The following is an 11,500-nucleotide window of genomic DNA, read 5'->3' as shown; positions in this document are numbered from 1 at the left end:
CATGAATTACGTGCGCTTCTGCTTTAGTGAAATATTTCCAACAAATTGAAATTGTGTTGAAATGCAACCGTCCTTCGTTAATGATTTTTGACGTTTTTTTTATTTGACGTCAATTAATATTTTCATTAAATGAATAGAAATTGTGACGTTTACGCCTGGTGTAAGGTTTTTATGAATAAGGATATACTTTGTAAGAATATTCATGATGAAATTAACCACAAAATTAAGAATTTGGTAAGAATACCACCATCATGGAAATTGGCAATTGAACCCTAAGAATGCCATTTTTAGAGCATTTTACCGTTATATTGCCAATTATTATCAAGCATAGACTAGTGAACTATGTCGTTGAAAAGATATAGCATAAACATTATCTATATCGCGGAAAAATATCGATTGAAGGTAAAATCGGGGAAACTGTTTTGTGATGGGAGTTTCCAAATTTCAAAAATTGCTTCGGAACAAGCGTCAAGTCGGTTATTTTCCTCACTCTCTACACGCAATTTCCCGTGTGAACGTTTTCCTGATTTTACCATTAGCCAGTACCCGGGAATTATAAATAACCGACTTGTTTACAAGTCTATATCAAGCAATGCTTGAAAAGGTTCAGCAAAAATTTCAACTTTTTTCTTGAGGTATGAGTATTACATGCTAAATTTCGGCTGGTTTTGGATTCAAAACCTAAGAATGCCGTAAGAATGTTTCAGGATGATTTTCCTCAAAAAGTTGAGAATATTCATGATGAATTGAAAATAACACTGGTTTAGCATTTTTTTGCTCAAGCCCCTTGAATATACCCTGAAGAACAGGGTTTATTTGTTTGGGGTTGGTGACTTTTTTATACGAAACGGCTAACCGGAAAAAGGTGTATTTCCACATCTGGTGCTAGATAACGGGCTCGATCGCAAGGGTAGGGTAGACCAAGCACAATTTTCTGTATTCGTATTTTGATTGGTTTAGAAATCTCGACAAAGCAATTGTTTACTTTTGGGAATTCTCTATATCACGTCAAAAGACAAAGGGGGTTTCAGTTATGAAAAGACGAACCTATTTTTCTACAAAAAAAATACAATTGTGTCGCACCCTATAAACGTTATGGGCATCCAGTAAGCCCGAAGGGCTAGAGAGGAATATTCAGCCTGAAAACTTAAGCTTTGTGCCACTTTTATAATGCCGGATTGAATCTAACACTTTCTTTGTTTTCATGCGGCATATTTTTCCTAAATCTAGCGATGGATAATACTTACTTTGAATATCTGGTGTTTGTGTAAAAACCACGTGGGTCACGCGTTTTAATTAGGATATAAGTGGCTTCATTTCACATCATAAAATTTCAACTATCTAAGCCCATTCGGCGATTTAAACTCAATGCTTATAAGAATAAGGGGTGTAGGTCATTGAGTTTAAAGCTCAAAAGGCTAGAGTAGAATCTCTAACCTTTCCCTGGTAAGAAAAAGCACCGTAATCATGACGACGGATTATATCTAGTGGTTTCTTAATTTTTGAAAACTGCATTTTTTGAAATCTAACGATAGATTTAAATTTCAATCCGGCGTTTGTGTGAAAACCACGCGCGGGCGTTCTAGATGGGAAATTAAGTAGCTTTATTTCCCATCCAAAGGTTTCTACGCAAAGGTGTGGCTCTCACACCAACAAACAGTAGAACAAAAATAGTCATAGCCAGGAGGTTCTTAGGCTATGAGAGACGTTGAAAAGCTTTTTTTGTAATCATTCAATTGACTTGGGAATTCAAGAACTTGTTTCTTTCTGAAATATAAAATAGGCCCTATTGTACTGAATGTGAGTATTTCACGAACAAACGTTTGCTTTGTTCGATTTATCGAAACAATAAACTACTCATTCTGATCTTTTTCTTTCGGAAGCTCTCCCTGATAAATGTTGGGTTGGGATCAATTTGTTCGCGAGCTTGAAAAGATGGAAACCATCCAGCTGGCACACAACGTTGTTTCCACGTTTATCTGATGTTCATAACGTCCATATAACGTTAGATGAACGTCGAAACAACGTTGTGTGTCAGCTGGGCATGCTGTATAGATTCTGTGAGATATTTTAGGGGCCTGTTGGAATTTTTATCGGACATATTGAATAATATTTTGAAAATGGTATAACGATGATTTTCAGATATATTAATGAATTGATACATTTTAGGGCTATTTACTTCTAACTTTGGAAAATTTGCAATCTACTGTATGTGCGGACAAAAATTAAGGTCTCAAATATGGACCCTTACAATGCTGAGAAAATTTGGTCAAATTTGAGTAAATTTTGTTGAAGAATTTTGAAATTCTTTTTTACTTTTTTTCCTTTCTTAACTATTATATTTTGCGAGAAAATTCATTTTTAGATAAAAAGGAACCGATTTAACCTGCAATTCGCCAAAATTAGTTCTTGTCAAGACTCAAATTAAGATATTTACGTATTTTATTTCGTTAAAATAAGTCCTCACCAGATTTAATATTTTTTACGATCTTTCCCTCTCGTCAAAATTCTCGAGATTTTTCTTTGTTTCTTTTTTACAGAATATAATTAAAAAAATATGTTTGGAAATTTAAATCACCATTGAGTCAAATGTTTTGGACATTATTACATGCGTACAGAAATACTTTTCTTTCAACTCATCGTCTCACTTCGTTGCATCCACGGACGGCCGCTTTCATGCGCGGCGGACAAGTATGCGGACGGTTGTTCGGTTCCGTCCATGATCCCGGCACCTTTTAAAAGAGAATTCACTTCGGCTTGCAACCGGCATGACATCTGTTACGGATGTGTAAGTTGAGTTTGTTTTCTTAGAATTACTTTCGAAAAAAAAGCCCTTGTTCTTGATGAGATAGTAAACCCCTAGAAAATTGAAATTGTTTACACTTTTTAGGGACGACAAGCTGGAGTTTTTACAAGCTCTTATTTGATTTGGTTGGTCGTTAACCAGTAATAAAACAATTTTGTTACTTTTTCTAAAAAAAGGCACTGGTTCTTGATGAGATAGTAAACCCCTAGGAAATTGAAATTGTTCACTTTTTAACGAAATTTTCATAAAATAGACGGGCTGATTATAAAATATTATATTTCATTTTCTCGAAAAACTTGCACCCAAAAGTAGAATCCCCTACTTACTACAATAAAGCAGAAAAGAGTACAATCAAAGACATAATATTTGGTAAAAAGAGTATTTTCCTGAAAATTTTGAAACACACAAATTATTAAAGTGCTCCCCTATGCTCAAAGAAGTAAATGAATCTTGCCATCTCAATAATAACAGAATCAACTTTGTAAATTTGAAACTTATCTAATCTAATAGGGATATCATTACAACTGGACACGTCAACAATGTGATGAAGCCTTCTATAAAAACATGGTTTTGACATGCGACCACGTGTTACAAAGAGGGCGTATCAAGCGCTCCCTTCTTCAGGTAATGACTGACTGGTGGCGGGAGATTGCAAGTCAACAAGGACAATGCCACACTGCTGCGAAAGTTTATTATGAAGGCGTTCATTGGTTCGCTGACGGCCATTTTGATAGAAAGGATCACGATTATTGTTTGTCAAAATGCGCCGATCGCCATGGCAACCCTGCACACAACATCACCTTTCACTGAGAGTGACCAATAGATGTATAGAAGGAGTTCCTGAAAACTTTTTGCGATAAAAACTTGGTAGTTTTATGGTTTAAAATATAATGGGCGAGGCATTTTGACTGCTAAATGTAATGTAATGTATTCTATTTTAATATTGTATAATGCAGTAAAGATTTAAAGATATTTACAAAAAATTGTATACAAAAATAAGATGTAAAAAAATCTGAAACTCCCATGAAATAAATGAAACTCGGTTACTATCGTTAAAAGTACGGTGAAGTCTCCATAACTCGAACAAGAATTTGGAACATTCGAGTTATAGAGATTTGTTTATAAGGTTTTGATACCCGAATGGACCAGAAAACTTCTACAAGGTGTGAAGGCATTCCAGTTATGGGAGTTATCGAGTTCTAAAATATTTTTTCGACTACTTTAGGCGTACAAACTTTTGCGAGCAAAAACCTTTGCGATTTTCACGAATTTTAGCCCTTCTCGCGAAAGTAAATGTCTTTAGAGATTCTTGAAGGGGCCATTCATGAAAGTTTATGCTCGCGAAAAATTCTTGACAAAATAGAAAATCTGTAAAACTTCTAACTTAAGGTTAAATGTAAGATTTATGACACTTTAGCCTGTTAAAACCTCAAAAGTAGTTAAAAAAGTTTCAATCCAATTCAAGAAGTATTTTTCCCTCTAAGCATTTTTTTCATGTGAAATGTTCAGCTCTTTCATTTCCTGTCTTGATTCGTGTTGATACTCGCGAAAAAGATTTCGCGAAAGTAAATACCGTAAATTTCGCGAAAGTTTGTACGCCTAAAGTACTGTCTGACAACTTTGGGATAAATAATGAAAATCTAACTTTTAATCCTAAGGTATTTTCCGCAATAGACACCCTTATTACAATTACGCTCTGAGCTTATTTCACAAAATCTAAATTGAAAATTCGATTTTCTATTCTTTTTCAGAATCTAAAATATCACCACCCCTTATATCATCGCTTACATCTATGAAATCACTTCCCTCCCGAATTCGATCTTCAAGGGGCCAAAATTTTTCTTCGAATTAGAGAAGGATTCGAGTTACAGAGAGTATTTAAACCACCTTTCAGTAGAGGACGTAGAGGTATTTTAATTCGAATTACAGAAAGATTCGAATAATAGAGCTTCGAATTAGAAACTATCTTTCTTATCCCTTTTACAAGTTGAAATCCCTAAAAAAATTTGACATGAAATGTTTACTTAGAAGTAGCGGCTTTAGTTTGGAAGACCATTGTTAAGAACTGTTCGTAAGAAACTTGAATATTTCCGTTACGTTGATAGTCGAAACGTTGGAACGAATTCGTCAGCATCTGAAAATAGAAAAAAAACTACATAGGGGGTGCGACATTTTCCAGTAGTTAAGACTTCTCAAGAAAAGAATTTAGACTCCTCAGACAAGGAACTTTGACTCCCCGGGCGAAAAATATTAACCTCTAGATGAAAAAACATCCTGACAATCAAGTTTGACCCACGAGCCTATTTGTCATGATGTAACCTCCTCGCAAAGAAATTTATTTTAACTTGAAAACGCTAACTAATCCTCTCTCAGTTTTAATGGATTTTATAAGCATAACGCTTTTAAGCATATGAAGGCTCAGATTTGCAGAATTCCTAAACAGAACATAAGCATATACGTCAGTCTGCAATATTTTTCCAGTTGTCATTTTTATCCAGTGGTCAAAGCAAAGTTTTCATCACAGACGGAAATAGACTTCAAACAACAAATCTGGCCAGTTTCTTCATGTTTTACGGAAATTTTGTTGAATCTGGAGACGGGAAAACCTCTTTTTGTACCTCGCTGAGACGGAAATCCGTCAGAGACGGAAAAACTTTGAACACTGTTTATCTGTTTAAAAAGGTTTGGTAGGAGAGTCAAGTAAAAAAAGGACTTTCCACGGTTTCCTACATTTCACTGCTCCCAAAATCTGAACAAATTTTTACAAAAATTTCTGAAATTTCACTAAAAACTTGGCTCGAGGTGAATCATAAGCATGATTCATAAGCATATAATAAGCATAAGCTACGCCTGGATGCTTTGAGAACTTAAGCATACACGAGCCTGACCAAGGGGCATACACTTGCTTATAAAAAACATGTAGCAAAAGCAAATTAGATTAGTAGATTGAAATGTATTGAATTTTTAACGAACGTACGTACGTATATTAAAATTCGTATCAACAAGACACTAGTTTTGTTGGAACTGAATCGATAAACAAAGAAATAGAAAAAGAAATAACTCACCCTCACGATAATGCACAATTGAATGAAATCATCAAAACGAACTTGTCCCTGACCCGTCCGATCAAATCTACGAATCAATATGCTGATAATTCTTTCAGAAACGCGAAAACCTAAGAAAAAATATTCAATTATCACAACACTTCGAGCATCTTTCTATTTTCTTTACTAGGGGAAGCATCTTTGGGGGAGGGACTCGAGGCCCCCTTAAAATCTCAGGATTGACAAGTGCTATGACCTTAAACGTTTGACCAGTGGTAAATATGGTTAATCAAAGATGATTGACAAAAATTTGGTTCGGCCACCTGTCTGGTTGGTATTTTACAGACCAGAATGTATTTACTGATCGACTCGTTCGATTTGACTGAAATTTCTTCCTGAAGGCTGATTTGTCAAATTAAAGAAGCTAGTAACAGAAAGATTTTCTTCCCATGAATATTTAGTACTTTGAAGACCGTTTTTTTAAATACACATTGACAACCTGTCGGAACTCAGGAACTACTGGAGCTTTTGACTTGAAATTTTCACCAGTGATAGATATTGACCATTTAAGTCAGTGCGCAAAATTAATAACGTAAGTGAAAATGCTCACTTTCAGCATAACTGCTCGTCCGATTTTGCTGAAATTTTGTCTGCAAGTTTGTATTTTTACATTGTAACCTAGGGTTGATTTAGGCAAAAAGGGCAATTTTAGGCCGGTGTCTGTAAAATACACAATACCAACATGTGGCTAAAAATTGATCCTATGCCCCAAAAATGAATGTCGCGTGGAGTTGCCTCACAAAATTTTGAGCAAACAAATTAAAGTGAAAAAAAGTTAGATAGGGGGTCCTATTTTCGGTATTTTCAAAAAATCACGACGTCAATGATGCTGAAATTTTCTTCAATGTTTCCAATTCATGTTTGGTGCACAAAATTTCAAGTCAATTAGATAAATATTTCAAAAGGTCCAAAAGAGGTTCAAAATTCAGACTAGGTTTTTCCTAGTCAAACTTATAGATAATTACCAAATTATTTTCAAAAGCATTGTATTATTTTCATATTTTTTTGAGGATCGCATCGAAAGGGAATTTAGTCTGGACATCTAAAGAACTTATGGCTGCATTGAAATTGTGATGAAAGATTCACTTACCAAATCCATGCATAGCTGAAAAAGAAAAACGAGATGTATAATAATCTACCATTAACGTTAAATTCTCATATAACCTCTCTTATGAAAAATGGTATTTTTCGATTACACAGAGAAAGTTGAAAAAGACTTCAAAGAAGTTCTTGAATTATTCAAGAAATAATCACGAAGTTATTTGCTCCTTAGTTAATCAAATTTACTTTTTCTTTCTGAAATAAATCGCGCTTCGGTATTAATAAGTGAAACCTTGTGAAAGTTCTTTGTGGTCGATTGTTCCGTTCCCATCCAGGTCATACCCTTTGAAAGTTCGCGTCCAATCTGTAACGTATTGCCACAGAGAACAAAACTCATTGAAATCGATCGTTCCATTGTTGTTAAAGTCAAACATACCTAAGAAATGAAAGTTAAAGTCGGTAATACCTCAGTGACTTCTTTTTATATATATTTTTCACCACTCTTTTGTACAATTGGGTTCCCATTGTAAGGACCAATCTAGGTACTTTTGAAAATGAACTAAAAAATGATTACACAGTTGAAAAATGATCATGTTACCTATCATAAGTCTTGTTGTTTCTAAATTGAATGGCGCCCATGAGCCTAGATAAAAAAATATCATCATTTGAATTTGTGCAGTATTTGTAACCAATGTTTTAAATAAATGAATCCTTCCATACATCTTAAGCAATAGGTTGAATAACAGAAGCTGCTTTTGGTTCATTTTGAAATTTTGTTTAGACGTTTCGAATGAAAATGAAAATGTTCTTTACTGATGATAGTGATGATGATGGTACTCTGTTGAGGCCAAAACGTCCAAAATAAGCAAAAAGCAGCTTCTGTTAACCAATGTTTTGCTCTTTCAATCTTTCTACATCCACCTCACCACTAATTCTAATTGTAAAGAACTAATTGCAGCCTTCAAAAAGTGATACAAAATATAACTAGATTCTTCATTCAGTAAATACAGGACCCTTTGAAAATTAAAAATGTACAAAGAAAAAGAAATTTGAGGGGTGTAAAAAACAAACCATTTTTGAGAGCTGTTTGTAATTCGTTGCAGTCAATGCTCTGATCCCCATTGCGGTCAATTCTATAAAGACAGAACATAATTCATCAAGTCAGATCAAGAAAATCAAACTATGATTGTAACCAGTTGCAACAGCAAAACAGCATTCATTAAATGAAATAAATATCAAATCAAAAAGTATATAGGATAAATAGATGATGCAACAAAAGAAAACAGTAAAAGATCAAAGAAAAAAGTAGTAAGTGACAAAAAATGATTGTTCACCAATCTTGGGGATATTCCAAACTCAAGATTAAGATAGCTTTCCAATGGTATATATATGAAGACTCCCCAGATTGGCTAACATGAAGAAAAGCTAAAAATTCACCCCTGGAAAATATTAGATCTTTATTTTGTCCAATCAAAAAATTGCTGTGTGAAAATTGTTTAAAAAGAAGTATTCAATCAAATGAAAGTATTCTTTGAAAGAATAACGCTTGCATCAAATTCCTGCTTTCATTTGAGAACTAAGGGTAAGAAAAAATGCTTCAACCTTCATCATACGCGACAATCTCATTGGTTGGAATTTAAAAAGACTTGCAGAAGCCACTGAGAAGAAGAGACCACTTTCATTTTTATAGCAGATTTAAATATAAACATTACATAGGTAATACTTCTGTCAATGTATATTACGTGTCAACTATGTACAGTGAAGTCGGGTAACTTGCATCAGTAGAGGGAAACTTGCATAGCCATCAAATGACTGACCAATCATAGCAGCAAAATTTCAAAACAAATCAACTACGCAGCTCGGTACGCACGGTATTTCCCAAGCTGTCTACTGTCAAACTCTAAATTGGGACTATCTAATAAAACATGTGACAGCCATTCCGTCACCATTTCACCGAACCTCCAAAATCATTAAAAATTAACATAATCACAAATCATAGATACCAAATATAATAATGTGAATATGCTACTTCTCACCAGGTAGACTTTCAAACCTGCAAAAAAAACAAATCTTTGCAACAAGAAAAGCGTAAATGCAATCCCGCACGCATTTACGCAAGCGTCCAAAACAGATATAAAAAAGTCTGTTCCTCCGCGGAAAATTGTGTTGTGATCTGTTGTTATCGACACTCTGTAACTTTGACATGTCAATCAATATCGCGCGCACACGCTGGAAAAAAGTCTCTAGAGAAAAAACAACACAAAAAATGGCATTAAGATGTGAATAGCGTGTGATTAAATTGTTAATTACATCTTCAAATTATATACTTTTAAAATGCTTTAAAAATACATTTGGTTGTGATTGTGGGGCGTTGAAAGTTTGATTGATCAACTTTATGGTTGGAATGAAGTATCAAATCAAACTTGATGTCAAAAAGATTTGAGCAGTTGACAGTATAAAGTGAAAATACAGTCCAGAAATCAACAATCCCAAGATTTGACCAATCGTCCCAAATTAGAGCAGGTGACGGTGGTATTTCTTTTTACACTTCTCCGCCTACTCTGGATCAAAAATAAACACACACATTACACCAGGCGGTGTATTGGTCGTTTAATTTGTAAAAAAAAAGATTTTAATCTTTATTACTTTCTTTACAGAAAGAAGCATTCCGTGCCTGTGTTTTGATTAAACAACCTCGTAATTTTCTGAAAGGTAAAGAAAAGTAGAATCTATCCGACACAACCATCGAACCACAACGAACTTAAATTGAACTCATCGAACATCAATCGAACTTCATTGAACAAAGAAAACTCATCGAACTAAATCGAACTTATCAAGAAATTTTCGTAAAGTTTGATAGCTGTTCGATCGGGTTCGGTAATCGAACAGCTATCGTTCGATTTTATTCAAAAAAGTTCGATGGTTCGATAACGAAAATCGGTTCGATAGGGTTCGGTTGACACCGCCTGGATTACGACCCACGGCATGGCCCAAACATGTTTGGGCCTCTTGATTAATACTTTTTAAAAATGGCCCGCGCATGGCCCGCGCGGGCCCGCGCAGTTTCAGACCATGTTCGGGCCAGATTTTCGAAAACTTGCTACGATCGCGCGTGTAATTTCAGGACCCAATATTTTAAATTCCTTATTTTAGCAAACAAATTTAAAAATCTTCATCTTTATTTAAATATATATTGTTCAAATATAAAAGTTAATCATCTATTTTCCAATTAAGTTAGGAAAATTACTAAAAATAATGATTCAAATCTTACATAATATGGTCTTCTTTTTATTCTTTATCCCGTTCCCTTTTCTCTCGTGGTCTTCTCCTATTCGAAGCAGAATTTTTCTGGATCGTTTTTTGTACTGTTATACAACTTTGTGAATCAAACTGGTATAAATTTGGAACTTTGAATTTGTCTAATGAAAATATTTAACAATGGGTGATGATAAACCAGGAAAGGTACCGTGAGTGGTCCTAAATCCGACAGCCCTGCCTAAATCCGATGGGGTCTTTCAAAGATCGAAGATACAAACTAAAATAAAAACTGTGACGCAACGAAGATACCACCAAAGTGTCAACTAAACTGAGAAATTTGATACACTGATTTTGAACCAAATAACAATAATTGCTTTTATACAAAATTGTCCGAATTGTTAACGTTAAACAGGAGCGCAACGGATTCAGAATAATAGAGGTAATTATTTTTACAACTCACACGTTTTTGATCTCATTAATTGACATCTTCAGATCTTGACATTATAGTCATATTGTTAGATGTTTTTTCAAGAGTTCTTGCAGTAGTTTATTGTTCAACTTGGAGAGGGAATGTTTGTAAACATAGAATTTTTTTTCATAGCAGTCATTTGGGGGGTCGGATTTAGGCAGGGCTGTCGGATTTAGGACCACTCACGGTAACATGGCCCGAGCAAATCCATATCAATTGTAAATACATGGCCCGAACATGGTCCGAAAAAAATATTCGGGGGCCGATTCAATAATACTTTTTTGTGGCCCGAGCATGGTCCGAACAGGCCCGAATATGTTCGGGCCATGCCGTGGGTCGTCCTTGATTACAGTACTACAAGGATTTTGCCAGGCTGAATGAAATGGTCCATTGAAACACACAGAATAAAAAACTTGGATGAAGTTCTTTGAGCTTATATACCTTTGAAAAATGTTCCATAAATAATTTCGGTCAACTTGATACTGTTGGTGTGTCATTTTGTCTCTTCTTTCAGCACTGAACAGTCAAAAGTTCTTTCCCAAAAAATATTCATGTCGAAAAACGAAAGTAAAATAAATTTTTGTTTTCCTTTGTTACCTGATGATTACTCGTTCATAAGCCTTCGTCGAGCGACGAACATAAATACTACAACTTGGCGACTCAATGAATACGCTTGCTGTGAGCATTGGGAAAAAGAGAGTTAAATCGTACTTGGCTGCTTAAATCATTACATCACACCCAATCCATATTATCCTCTTATGAGCCACCAAAAAAAGTAGCTTTTGATAAAAGCGCTACGATTTAACTTCACATCATGGCCGT

The 11,500-nt window shown here is 34.8% G+C and overlaps 1 protein-coding gene and 1 long non-coding RNA gene across 2 annotated transcripts; one reads left to right on the top strand and one right to left on the bottom strand.

Moving 5' to 3' along the window:
* The first annotated feature begins 2,544 nt into the window (after positions 1–2,544).
* LOC136808413 (uncharacterized) lies at positions 2,545–3,789 on the top strand. The gene is made up of 2 exons (XR_010846882.1): positions 2,545–2,788; positions 3,317–3,789. It is a non-coding gene; the product is annotated as an uncharacterized lncRNA (long non-coding RNA).
* On the bottom strand, positions 3,719–11,246 carry LOC136808412 (programmed cell death protein 6-like). The gene is made up of 7 exons (XM_067064952.1): positions 11,120–11,246; positions 8,023–8,084; positions 7,550–7,594; positions 7,244–7,387; positions 7,001–7,015; positions 5,872–5,981; positions 3,719–4,940 (listed from the first exon to the last, which is right to left on the bottom strand). The coding sequence occupies exons 1-7, from the start codon at positions 11,173–11,175 to the stop codon at positions 4,827–4,829; spliced, it is 546 nt and encodes a 181-aa protein (XP_066921053.1). The 5' UTR covers positions 11,176–11,246; the 3' UTR covers positions 3,719–4,826.
* Between the last annotated feature and the right edge of the window lie 254 nt (positions 11,247–11,500).

Source organism: Clytia hemisphaerica, unplaced genomic scaffold (genome assembly GCF_902728285.1).
Source record: "Clytia hemisphaerica strain Z4C2 unplaced genomic scaffold, Clytia hemisphaerica genome assembly, whole genome shotgun sequence".
Classification (NCBI taxonomy): domain Eukaryota; kingdom Metazoa; phylum Cnidaria; class Hydrozoa; order Leptothecata; family Clytiidae; genus Clytia; species Clytia hemisphaerica.
This window is presented reverse-complemented; position numbering and strand designations above follow the sequence as displayed.

Excerpts from the sequence above, each read along its gene's own strand:
- LOC136808412 (XM_067064952.1), bottom strand. The coding sequence starts at position 11,175 with ATGACACACCAACAGTATCAAGTTGACCGAAATTATTTATGGAACATT. Across the intron at positions 8,085-11,119 it reads TTATGGAACATTTTTCAAAG|AATTGACCGCAATGGGGATC; the intron begins GTATATAAGCTC and ends CTGTCTTTATAG. Across the intron at positions 7,595-8,022 it reads ACAAACAGCTCTCAAAAATG|GCTCATGGGCGCCATTCAAT; the intron begins GTTTGTTTTTTA and ends TTTTTTATCTAG.